Source organism: Caretta caretta, chromosome 11, assembly GCF_965140235.1.
Source record: "Caretta caretta isolate rCarCar2 chromosome 11, rCarCar1.hap1, whole genome shotgun sequence".
Classification (NCBI taxonomy): Eukaryota; Metazoa; Chordata; order Testudines; family Cheloniidae; genus Caretta; species Caretta caretta.
In genome coordinates, this window is record NC_134216.1 from 1,189,166 (window position 1) to 1,201,580 (window position 12,415).

The following is a 12,415-nucleotide window of genomic DNA, read 5'->3' on the forward strand; positions in this document are numbered from 1 at the left end:
AGGGCTCCCAGGCTGTGCCGAGGATGGGGTGTGAGCCCCTTGGCTGGTGGGAGGTGGGACATCGGGATCTCTAGCTCCCACCCTCCTAGGGAAGCAGTGGTGGGAGCCCTGCAGTGCGCTAGCCCCTGAGGGTCACACTCACTGGGGTCAGCCCCTTGGCTTCCCCGCCTCCTGGGTCGGAGCCTTCAGCACCCCTGGGTCACACCGTGAGCTCCCCTCAGCAAGTCTACTGGGTTGATCACCTGAGGGAGCCTTGCCCACCCTGAGGGAGCAAAGCACCCCCACCTCCCTGACTCTGCAGTGACTCCGCCAGCGGGCTACAACCAGGAAGGTTATTGGATGTCTGGACACAGTGTAGAGTCCTTAGGTTAACACAGTGACAGCAGCGTCCAGCTGGGTCAGCCTGAGCCCAGAACCCTCCAGCCCCTCTCCCGTCCCTGTGGAAGAGCATCCTGCTTCCAGAGGCCCATACGTAACAGCCCCAAAGGGCCCTCCTTTTTCATGTCTCTGGGTGAACGTGGTCACCTGGCCCTCTTCTTTAGTCCTTTTGTTCTCCAACTAGTCCCAGCTTGGTGCCCCCCCCCCCCCCCGGTCATTAGTGGATAGATACCAAATGGCCAGGCCATGGTCTGGGCCCAGACTCCAGACAGCTTTTTCCCCTACCTAGTTAACTGTGCAGCACATAGGGGAAACTGAGGCATGCACAGTCCTCAAACAAAATATTATGAAAAATTCCCACTCCGTCAAGGGGTCTGTGGTGTGAGGGGAGAGGGCCCTTCCCCCAAGGAGTGTCACCTTGGCAGTGCATCAGCTGCCCGAGGATCACCCCAGCTCCCCAAATGGGGCAGGTCTCAGGGACTCCACTGCCCAGCGCAGCCTGAGGGGAAGGCCCCAGAGCGGGCACTGTGGTGCTCCGGTGATGGTGCCCCGGGAACGAGAGCCGGCTCATTGCCAAGGGCTGAGCAGCTCTGGGTGAATCCTCTCGCTGGGCGCTCCATTGCTCCTGGTCTCTGTCTGGGCACAGGGGCAGCACACCTGGCATCTCACCACTGGGCCCAGTGGGGTGGGGCCAGCGACGGAGCAATGCCAGGCTGCGGAGAGGACAGGCAGCCTGGACTGGGTGCTAGGGCCAGGGAGATATCTCAGGGGCTGCGGTTTGGGTGTATTAAAGGGGGGCTGCAGTGACTGAGGTGGGGCAGGAACAGCAACGTGCGAGGCCTTGGGGGTTGGGGGGAGGGTGTGATGCTGTCACGGCGTCCCCGGGCGATGCTCTGGAACTGCTCCCCATGAAGCCGGGCAGGACTCTGGGGAAGTCTCCTCTCGGGGAGCAGCCTGTCTGCAGGACACACAGCTCCCCCGGCTTCCACCTTCCTGGGTCTGACCTCGGAGCATTCAGCCTCCTTTGCCCCTCCGTGCGCTTCCCACAGCGAGTCCGCTCAGGCGGGGCTCCTGGGGAAGCCAGAGGGTCCTGCACCCCAACTTCGCAGTCAGACGGGACTCTGAGCCAGCCAGTAAAACAGAAGGTTTATTAGACGACAGGAACATGGTCTAACACAGAGCTTGTAGCTGCAGAGAACAGGACCCCTCAGCTGGGTCCATTTTGGGGGGCTGTGAGCCAGACAACCCCGTCTGCACTTCACTCCTCGTCCCCAGCCAGCCCCAAACTGAAACTCCCTCCAGCCCCTCCTCCTCTGGGCTTTGTTCCTTTCCCGGGCCAGGAGGGCACCGGATTCCTTTGTTCTCCAACCCTTTAGCTCTCACCTTGCAGGGGGAAGGGCCAGGCCATCAGTGGTCAGGAGACAGAGCATCGGACATTTATGTACCCTGGCCCTTTGCTCTGCAACAATTACACCTCCTTATCCCACCCCCTAGAGACTTAAGAACTGCCCAGGGGAAACTGAGGCACCGCTACAGTATTCAGAGGAAACATTAAGAACAGTCCCGCTTCGGCACAGATGGCACAAGCCTGAGGGGGGCAGGGGGGCGGTTGCTGGCAGTGATGAGGCAGGGGAGCTGGGTTCGGATTTCGCTGGGGGCTGACAGTGGGCAGGGGAGGTGGACAGGAGGGGCTGAGGGGGGAGCCCTCAGAAGAGGGACTTGGAAGCTCAGGGAGTCAGGGGAGAGGAGCCCAGCAGCATGGGTCCTCCCTCTGCCCTCCTGCTGCCCCACCCCGCCCCACCCCCGCCTCCTGGGAGGGCAGATCAGCTGGGCCTGAATCCTGAGACAGAAACAGCCGAGCGGATGCGGGGGCTGGCTCAGGGGGGCGGGGAATGGGACAGGGACCTGTCCCCTCTCGGGGGCGCTGGCTCCTGGCCCCAGGGTGGGGCCTGGCTGGCTCAGGGGGGCGGGGAATGGGACAGGGACCTGTCCCCTCTCGGGGGCGCTGGCTCCTGGCCCCAGGGTGGGGCCTGGCTGGCTCAGGGGGGCGGGGAATGGGACAGGGACCTGTCCCCTCTCGGGGGCGCTGGCTCCTGGCCCCAGGGTGGGGCCTGGCTGGCTCAGGGGGGCGGGGAATGGGACAGGGACCTGTCCCCTCTCGGGGGCGCTGGCTCCCGGCCCCAGGGTGGGGCCTGGCTGGCTCAGGGGGGGCAGGGAATGGGGCAGGGACCTGTCCCCTCTGGGGGGCGCCGGCTCCCACCCGGCCCCGGGTTCTCGTCCCCCGGAGGGGGGCCGGGGCCGGGGCTGGGAGGCCGGGGGCTGGGAGGGGGGGGCCGTCCCTGCGCGGGGCTCCCTCCCCAGCGTCAGCCGCACGCGCCTCGGCCCCGGGCATCGCTGCAGCTGGCATCGCACTGTTGCCACGGTAACTCCAGCCTGCTCCCCGGTGCCCCGCTGAGCCGGCCTGTGTGCGCTCCTGCCCGTTCCCATGGTTACCTCCCCAGGCCCGAGCAGAAGGGACAATGGGGCTCCCCCTTCCTGGCTGGGGCTCCCCCGCCCTGCTCCTCCCCCGCTGGCGCATGCAGCCTCGAGACCCGCAAGCTGCGGGGGGCTAGCCGGGGGGCTCAGGGCCTGCCCCTTGCTGGCTCTCGGCCCTGAGCTCTCTGCAGAGCCCGGGCCCTCCTCCCGCTGTCCAGATTGGCCCCGGGGCGTCTCCTGACTCGGGGGGTCCCCCCCCCGCCGCGCAGGGTGCAGGGGCTGACTGCTGCCCGGTGGGCCCCGCGGTCACCCCCGGCCCCCTGCGCTAACGGTGCCCCCCTGCCCCCAGCGCAATGAGGCCGCCCCGTTCCCGCACCCCTCGCACTTCGGCGACACCTTCCACTCGGTGCTGCTCACCTTCCTGGCCCTGGCCTGCGTGGCGGGCGTGGTCATCGCCGCCGGCATCGCCGCCTGCCTGCGGCAGCACGCCAAGCAGCGCGAGAAGGACCGGCTGGCGGCCCTGGGGCCCGAGGGCACCGGGGACAGCACCTTCGAGTACCAGGTAGGGCCCGGGCAGCGCCGGGGGGGGGCGGGGGACACAGCGGGGACCGAGTCCTCGGGGCCTGAAACGGCCGGGGCTTGGCTCGGAGGGGCGGGCTGGGCGGGGGGGTGGGGGATGCTGCGGGCTCAGTGCCGAGGGGCAACTGGTCTCGCCCCCGCCCCCCAGGAGCTGTGCCGGCAGCACATGGCCGCCAAGTCGCTCTTTGGCCGCGCGGAAGCCCCCCCGGCCCCGGCAGAGAACTCCCGGGTCAGCAGCGTCTCGTCACAGTTCAGCGACGCCCCCCAGGCCAGCCCCAGTTCTCACAGCAGCACGCCGTCCTGGTGCGAGGAGCCAGTGCAGTCCAACATGGACATCTCCACCGGCCACATGATCCTGGTGAGCTGCGGGGCGGGGCGGGGCGGGGGGAGAGGGGCGTTGGGGGGGTGTGTGCACTGCCCCCTGCTGGAGACGGTGAGCCCCGGGGTGTGTGTCCCCATCCCCGTGTGTGTGTGCACTGCCCCCTGCTGGAGACGGTGAGCCCCGGGGTGTGTGTCCCCATCCCCGTGTGTGTGTGCACTGCCCCCTGCTGGAGGAGGTGAGCCCCGGGGTGTGTGTCCCCAACCCCGTGTGTGTGTGCACTGCCCCCTGCTGGAGACGGTGAGCCCCGGGGTGTGTGTCCCCGTCCCCGTGTGTGTGTGCACTGCCCCCTGCTGGAGACGGTGAGCCCCGGGGTGTGTGTCCCCGTCCCCGTGTGTGTGTGCACTGTCCTCTGCTGGAGGAGGTGAGCCCCGGGGTGTGTGTCCCCATCCCCGTGTGTGTGTGCACTGCCCCCTGCTGGAGGAGGTGAGCCCCGGGGTGTGTGTCCCCGTCCCCGTGTGTGTGTGCACTGTCCTCTGCTGGAGGAGATGCCTCCTGCTGCTGGCCCAAACGTCCCCGCTCCAGGGGCTCCCTCCCCTGCCCGTGTGGCCTCTTCTCTGCGTCCGGCCCCAGGGAGGCTGCCCTCCCCACGGCCCGTCGCCCTGCCTGGGTGGGCCCCGCCCGGCTGCGCTCCCAGCCGGCGCTGACCTGCGAGCCGCCCCCGCAGGCCTACATGGAAGACCACCTGAGGAACCGGGACCGGCTGGCCAAGGAGTGGCAGGCCCTGTGCGCCCAGCAGGCGGAGCCCAGCGTCTGCACTGCCGCCCAGAGCGAAGCCAACCTCAAGAAGAACCGCAACCCCGACTACGTGCCCTGTGAGTGCCCTGCCCCCTTGGCGCGCCCCCCTCCCAGCGGGCTGTGACCCAAAGAGCTGCCAGCCCAGCCGGTGTCGCACCAAGGGTCCTCGGGGTATGGTGGGGTCTGGCCATGGATAGAGGGGGCCATACAGGCTGGGGGAGCCCAGCCAGCGGGGGCATGGGGGTGTGCCGACCAGCATGGCTTGGACAGAGAGAACCGGTTCTCTCCCCTGCCCCCAGGAGCAGAGCCGCGGGCAGATCTGAGGCCCAGCGGATCCCAGGGTGCATGGCACATGGCCCAGCCCCGTCTTGCTCGCTCACGGCTCCCCTTGTGCGGTGATTTCCCAGACGACCACGCCCGGATCAAGCTGAAGGCCGAGAGCAACCCATCCCGCAGCGACTTCATCAACGCCAGCCCTATCGTAAGTGAGAGCTCGCCTGGGCCCCATGTGCCGGCCCTGCCCCCCAGCCCGCCTGCCCCGGGGCGACCGGGGTGTTCCTCAGAGCGGGGTTCTCCCCGTTACACTCGTGTACGCACCCCTCCCCCCCGCCCTGTACCGACACTCGTGTGTGCCTGCTCGCCTGGTGCCACCTGAGGTGTCCGTTTCCTGGGGGGCCCCCGCTGCACCCCCATCGTGCTGTTGAGGGAAGTGTCTGACGCGCTGTCTCCTGGCCCAGATTGAGCACGACCCGCGGATGCCAGCGTACATCGCCACGCAGGGGCCCCTCTCGCACACCATCGCCGACTTCTGGCAGGTGAGTGCTGGCCGCCGGGTGCTGGAGCGGGACCCTCCCCACCCCTGGCTTTGCGGCGTTAGCCCTGGCTGGGCACAGAGGTGCCCACAGCAGGGTGCTGTCCAAAGTTCCCTCTAATTTTTGGCAGGCCGCGTGCGCACAAAATGTCGTCTGTGCAAATGTTTGTGCGTGCGGGGTTTCACCGTGTGCCCGGGGCTTCGGTGCTGTGTGGGCACACACGCGCACAGCTTGGAGGGACCGGTGGCCCTGTCCCGTCGGCACTGCCTGGCAGGGGGCTCCCCTTGCATCTGCCCTTGCTCGGCTCTGAATCCCCCTCCTGTCAGTGGGCAGACTGGAGGCTCCCTGGAGCGCTGGGTCACAGGGCCTCAGGCAGGCATGTGTGAGGATGGCGGGTGGGCATCATCTGGGCCGGACCTTACTGTGCCCTGGGGTGCCCCGGTTTCCTGAGCCAGGGGCAGGAAGCAGCAGGGAGGTGCCTAGTGCCGACTGCTGGGGGCCTGCTGGGGCTGCTCCCCCAAAGAGAGCCCAGTCCCCTTGCCAGAGGAGTCTCTGGACAGGCTCAGCAGGTGCAGGCTGGGACCCCAGGCTTTGGCCGCTGAGCTCTGCCCTCCCTGGGCCCCTTGCAGTCCCCACTGGCTCTCCCAGCAGAGCCCCTTCAGCCAGCACCCCTGAGCCTGGGCCCGGCCTGCCGGCGCCCACTGCTGACGGCATGTGCCCTGCGTGCAGATGGTGTGGGAGAACGGCTGCACGGTGATCGTCATGCTGAGCCCGCTGGTGGAGGACAGCGTCAAGCAGTGCGATCGGTACTGGCCCGACGAAGGCTCCTCCCTCTACCACATCTACGAGGCAAGTGGCGGGGTGGGCGGGGGCATGGCCCATGGGGTGCAGCGGGCAGAGCGCAGGCCCGGCTGAGCGTGCCGCCCCCGGGACGGAGCTGGGGCTGGCTGGGCCGTGACTCCCTGGGCCTCTCCGTGCAGGTGAACCTGGTCTCGGAGCACATCTGGTGCGAGGACTTCCTGGTGCGCAGCTTCTACCTGAAGAACGTGCAGTCGCAGGAGACCCGCACTCTGACCCAGTTCCACTTCCTGAGCTGGCCAGCCGAGGGCATCCCCACCACCACCCGCCCCCTCCTGGACTTCCGCAGGTAAGGGGCAGTCTCCTCCCAGCCTGGCTAGGAGTGGGCCGGGCCGCAGGCTCAGGGCAGATGGGCTGGCAAAGCCAGGCCTGCTTTGGGAGCCGTCAGGGAAAGCACCGGCCTGGGGCCCAGGGTTGGCTCTGGGAGGGGCTGGTGCACAGCCCTGTAGGATGCCCAGTCAGCTGGGGCCCCAGGGGCAAGCAGGGCAGCCAGGGGGCATTGATGCCCACTCGGAGGGGGCTGTGCTTGTAAGTCCCTCGGGGCTCCGTGGGTCTGGGAGGCTGGGGAGCGGTGTCACGGCGTCCCCGGGCGATGCTCTGGACCTGCTCCCCATGAAGCCAGGCAGGACTCTGGGGAAGTCTCCTCTCTGGGAGCAGCCTGTCTGCAGGACACACAGCTCACCCGGCTCCACCTTCCTGGGTCTGACGTCGGAGCATTCAGCCTCCTCTGCCCCTCCGTGCGCTTCCCACAGCCAGTCCGCTCAGGTGGGGACTTGGGGAAGCCAGAGGGTCCTGCCCCCCAACTCCGCAGTCAGACGGGACTCTCAGCCAGCCAGTAAAACAGAAGGTTTATTAGACGACAGGAACATGGTCTAACACAGAGCTTGTAGGTGCAGAGAACAGGACCCCTCAGCTGGGTCCATTTTGGGGCCAGTGAGCCAGACAACCACGTCTGCCCTTCACTCCATGTCCCCAGCCAGCCCCAAACTGAAACTCCCTCCAGCCCCTCCTCCTCTGGGCTTTGTCCCTTTCCCGGGCCAGGTGGTCACCGGATTCCTTTGTTCTCCAACCCTTTAGCTCTCACCTTGCAGGGGGGGAAGGGCCCAGGCCATCAGTTGCCAGGAAACAGGGTGTCGGCCATTCTCTGTGTCCAGACCCCTGCACACACCTGCCCTCTAGGGCTCTGCAACGGTCATACACCCTTACCCCACCCCCTAGATACTTAAGAACTGCCTAGGGGAAACTGAGGCACCCCCACACTATTCAGAGGAAACAGTCCCACTTTGTCACAAGCGGGTGTGCCGACTTGCAGAGCTGGAGCTGGGCCAGCATGGGCCGGCCGTGAGAAGTGGGGAGGGGACCCTGACAATGGTCCTCGTCCCAGTCTCTGCCTGTGGGCGATGGGGAAATGGCGGAGGGAAAAGGCCCTGAATGTCCTGGGGCAAACTGCCCCCGAGCAGCATGGGGCTCTGGCCAAAGGGCCTGGGAGCGCGGGCGGGGGACGGTGCCCTGCCCTGCCGTTGGCGTGGGATGCGGAAGCGGGAGGAGTTCTGAACGTTCTGGCAGAGAAACCAGGCCCTGGGCGAAGGGCCCGGAGAGACTAGGGTGGGGGCCAGCTCAGCTATTGCAGCTGGGGCAGAGAGAGCTGCTCCCTGCGGGAAGCCCTGCAGGGGAACAGGGAGTCTGGGGGGGCAGGGGATGAGACCCTAGTTCCCCACTGCAGATGGGAGCCCAAAGCCTGGTTTGACCTGGGCCTGCGTGCACAGGGGCCTCCCACCCTGCAGCGAAGGGAGGTGAGTCCTGAGTTCTAGGGCTTTGTTGGCCCCAGCCAGAGGGTCGCAGTCCCCTCTTGGGGGCTGCATGGCTGGGGGAGGGGATTGCTGGACGGGCAGGACACTGGGCTCTCCAGACCCAGGGCTCAAGGAGGATTCTGGACTGGGGGGGGGGGGGCAGTGGAGCAGGCCCTCCTGTGGGATCCCGATGGCTGGGGGGTCTGTGAGGACCCCTGCCCTGGCCCCAGGGCTGGGCCAGAGGAGGCCTACAGCCAGAGGAGCCCTGCAGCCAGGGCTTTGGCTCAGTGCTTGGGGGGCGCTGCAGGAGAGCTAGACTCGCAGGGGGGCCGGTCTCCGCGGGTGGGGCACGGTTACTGTGCTCCAGGCTGGCAGGGAGGTGATTTCCAGCCCCTGCCTGCTGGGCTGGGCCCTGGCGGGTGTGGCTGGTGGGTACCTGGGCTTGAGGCATGTCTCCCCCCATAGAGAGCAGGCCCGGTTCTCGTACCAGCCTCTTGCTGACGAACGGTGCCGCGCGTCTCGGTTAGTTTGGGGCAGGAGTACAGGCGGGGGGCTGTGGCCATGGGTTCCCCCCTGCGCCCGCTGTGGCATTGGGTGTGGGGAGGAGAGTGGGCGTAACACACGGCACTCAGAGCTGGGGGAAGCAGGGCGGGTCGCGGGCACCGCCCCTCCCTGGCGTCCCGTGGGGCTGACGGTGTTACCGGCTCCCTGCCAGGCGGGGTCTGCAGCCAGCCCGTCTCTGGCTCTAACTGCTATCAGTGACGCGTCTTCCCCAGGCCGCCCCAGCGCCAGGCGTGGGGGTCTGCGTGCGCCACATCACGGGCTGGACCGGAGAGGAGCACCCGCTGCTGCGCCACCTTGGCCTCGGGGAGGGCGGGGGGCGGGCTGTGTTTTGAAGCCTCATGTTGGTTGTGGCCGTCTGTGCTGCCCCCGGGCCCCGCTGTGGGGCAGGGCCCCACAGCCCGGCTGGGATCTCCACGCGCTCGCCCTGCCACTCACGCGGTCTGCCCCCTTCTCTCTCTCGTGCAGCTGCCAGTGGCATTTTTGTGATTTGCAGCTAGTAATCTGGGTCCAGTTGCATAGTCACAAAAGTGAGCATTGGCAGCCGTGTCTGCTGCATGGAGCCCGGGCCCCTGGACTCCCGCCAGCGCCCCACTTCGGTGCAGAGCGCCGGGCACGGGACGCTGCTGTGGGCCTGTCTCCAGCCCCCGCCCCACGGGGCTGCTCCCCGGCAGAGACCGCGTGGAGGGGGGTTGCTAGAGCCCACGTGCTCCATGGAGCTGGGCTGGAGGATCCGCGCCCAGGGCCGGGGCTGGCTCCCCTCCCCACCCGTCTGTGAATGCCCTGGCCCCCTCTGCTGCGTGCGGCCTCCTGCAGAGACGCCCCAGCCAGGCCTGTCGGGAGCAGGGACCCCAGCCCTCCCGGCCGGGGCAGGGGAGAGTGTGCCCGTCGCTGCAGGAACGGCCCCCGGGGTGAGGCGGCTGGGGCTGAACAGCGGGCAGAGCACATTGCCGGCCCCACCATGGAGAGCCCTCGGCTCTGGGTCCTTCCCACTGGGTCGCCAGGCCCCAGGACGTGACCCCTGCCCAGCCCTGTGTGTGCCCCGGGGCAGGGCTCTGCTCTGGGCTGCGGGGGTCTGGAGGCAGGGCTGGCTGGCTGGGAGCTGGGTGGGCGCTGGCTGTTCTCACCTGCTCTCTCCTTGTCCTTGCAGGAAGGTCAACAAGTGCTACCGGGGTCGCTCCTGCCCTGTTATCGTGCACTGCAGGTAACGGCCCCTCCCTCCGCGTTGAGCGCCGCTCGGCCCTGCCCGGGGGGGCCACGGCTGCCACCCTGCCTAGGGCAGTCTCCATCCTAGCAGGGGTTCGCTCACGCTGCCCCCTCCTCCCTCTGCGGGACGCCCCACCCAGGCTGGCCTGGGGCCTGTTCCCCTGCCAGGGCGGGAGAGGGAAGAGCATATGCAGCACAGTGGGGACCCCCGAGAAGCCTACAGTGGCTCTCCCCTCCCCCCACCACCCCCATACCCTGCTGGGAGCCAGGTGTCCCCCCTGTGCAGTGGGTTGAGGGCGCGTCCCTGGAGCTGCAAGTGTCTGTCTCTTCCAGTGACGGGGCGGGCAGGACCGGGACCTACATCCTCATCGACATGGTATTAAACCGAATGGCCAAAGGTGAGTGCGGCCGTGGCCCCCCCAGCCCCCCTGCGTCCAACACGCGTTTCTGGCATTGGAGCCTCATGTCGCCTGGTCCTGGCGCCCAGCCCCGGCCCCGTTCTCTCTGGCCCCCCCATGCTGCCCTGCCCTCGGCACCTGTCCCTCTGGCCGTCCCCTAGCTCTGCCCCTCGTCTGCTCTGCCCCGCATCCTCCCCTCCACATCCCCCGCATGTGCTCCGGGGCCCAGCCCTGGCTGCAGGCCCCCTGACCCCTCGTGTGCTCTGCCCTAGGCGTGAAGGAGATTGACATCGCTGCCACGCTGGAGCACGTCCGCGACCAGAGGCCCGGCATGGTGCAGACTAAGGTGCGCCCCTTCCCCGAGCTAGGCCCAGGCCAGCACCCCCAGCAGGTCAGCCCCGGGGCCAGCCCAGCCCCCCTGCAGGGAAGGGGCAGGGCCCCCCTATGGGGCAGTGGCGGGCGGGCATACAGCCCTTCTCCCCTCTGACATCGCTCGCTGCACCCAGACAGCACCCGGCCCCACAGCCGCTGTGCCCCCACCCAGGCACTGGCTAGTGCTCCCAACGGGGGCAAAGATCCTGGGCCGCTGGCTTCCTTCCCAGCACGGGGGGCACAATGGGGCTGCCCCTTCCCAGGGCGGCGGGTTCCTCCATTCTGCTGGGGCCAGCCTCCAGGAAGCAGGGCCCTGGGGCCAGCCTCCAGGAAGCAGGGCCCTGGCGCTGGGCGGCCCTGGCGCTGGGCGGCCCTGCCCGTGAGCTGGGTGGGCACTGGCGGCTGCGGGCAGCACGGGGGAGTGATGGCCGGGGGGGGCACAGCCCTGCCCCCTCACACTGGGCAGGCACTGTGCTGCTCTGGGGTGGGTCTCACCCTGCTCTCCCCTCGGCAGGACCAGTTTGAGTTTGCGCTGACGGCCGTGGCAGAGGAGGTCAATGCCATCCTGAAGGCGCTGCCCCAGTGACCCGCTCACCTCGCCTCCGGCCCCCTCACGCCCGTGTGCTTCGAGCGCCCGCCTGCCGGGGCTGCTCGCCCGTGTAACGTCGTGTCTGTGATGCTGGTCGTCTCCCCCGTCCGCCCTCGCCCCCCTGGGCTGCCCGGGCCTCGTCTGGCTGCCACCTCCCGCTGGGAGCGGCTGGGCCCGGAGGAGGATTCGTGCTGACAGCAGGCACAGGGCAGCCTGAACCCGCGGGGGGACGGGGGCTGCACCGGCTGCCCTGAGAGGTTAAGATGGGACCATGCTGCCCCCCACAGCTGCCCCTGCATGCCCAGTGCCCACCTGCCTCCTGTGTACAGGTGCCCACGCACAGCCCCTGCCACGGGCTCCTCCCCGTGTGTGTGTCTAGTCACGCTGCCCCCGCCCAGCCCCCCAGGTACCCAGGCCCTGCCCACGGCCAGGGAAGGTCTGACCCAGCACGGGGCGGTTCTGAGCTCTGCCAGGAGCCTGCAGCTGCTGGGCCAGGAGGGGCCTGGGAGCAGCCACTGCCTTTGCTTCTCCTACCCCCAGGAGTTCTGCTGCTCTGCGCCCTTCCTCTGGGGGCGGGGGCCCTGCAGCTCTCGCCAGGCTGGCCCCAACCTGCCCAGCTCCTGCCCCTCCCACTGCCGGTCTCCGTGCCCGGGGGCAGACCCTCCCCCCCGATCCCAGGGCAAGAGGTGATGCAGCTGGAACAATCCTTGCCAGGCTGAGGGCCCCCCTGCTCTGCTGATGCCAGGGGCCTACCCAGCCAAGCCCTTGGGTGTGGCAGCCCGGCGGGGGAACCCTCCCCTCCCCCCAACACCCCCTGTGTGGGTCAATCAGCGTCAGTTGAGCAGAAGAGAAATTTCTAGAGAAATATAATTTTGTATCTTGATGTGAATAAAGTTCTCGTGTCGCGTTTGTGCAGCTGCAGCCCAGCCTGGCCTGTCTCGTCTCTGTGGGTGGTTCCCTGCCTGGGGCTGGGGGCTGTGCCCCTCCCTGCACCCCCCATCAGGGCTGTGGGTGGTTCCCTGCCTGGGGCTGGGGGCTGTGCCCCTCCCTGCACCCCCCATCAGGGCTGTGGGTGGTTCCCTGCCTGGGGCTGGGGGCTGTGCCCCTCCCTGCACCCCCCATCAGGGCTGTGGGTGGTTCCCTGCCTGGGGCTGGGGGCTGTGCCCCATCTCTGGGAGGGGGTTACTGTGCTGAGGGCAGGGTTGTGCCCCTCACTGCACCCACCCCCCCAGGATGGGGAAGGCAGCAGTTTGAGCAGATGCCAGCTTGCTCCATACCCT

At 68.2% G+C, this 12,415-nt stretch overlaps 1 protein-coding gene across 1 annotated transcript in view; it reads left to right on the forward strand.

Moving 5' to 3' along the window:
• PTPRN (protein tyrosine phosphatase receptor type N) overlaps positions 1-12,056 on the forward strand; it is a 50,444-nt gene extending 38,388 nt beyond the window's left edge. Inside the window, exons 13-23 of the mRNA XM_048868684.2 lie at positions 3,203-3,415; positions 3,581-3,790; positions 4,479-4,626; positions 4,957-5,030; positions 5,287-5,364; positions 6,091-6,210; positions 6,342-6,508; positions 9,721-9,774; positions 10,110-10,174; positions 10,447-10,520; positions 11,061-12,056. Coding sequence (XP_048724641.2) covers positions 3,203-3,415; positions 3,581-3,790; positions 4,479-4,626; positions 4,957-5,030; positions 5,287-5,364; positions 6,091-6,210; positions 6,342-6,508; positions 9,721-9,774; positions 10,110-10,174; positions 10,447-10,520; positions 11,061-11,132 — 1,275 coding nt within the window. The 3' untranslated portion in view covers positions 11,133-12,056. The remainder of the gene's footprint in view (positions 1-3,202; positions 3,416-3,580; positions 3,791-4,478; positions 4,627-4,956; positions 5,031-5,286; positions 5,365-6,090; positions 6,211-6,341; positions 6,509-9,720; positions 9,775-10,109; positions 10,175-10,446; positions 10,521-11,060) is intronic.
• Positions 12,057-12,415: the final 359 nt, after the last annotated feature.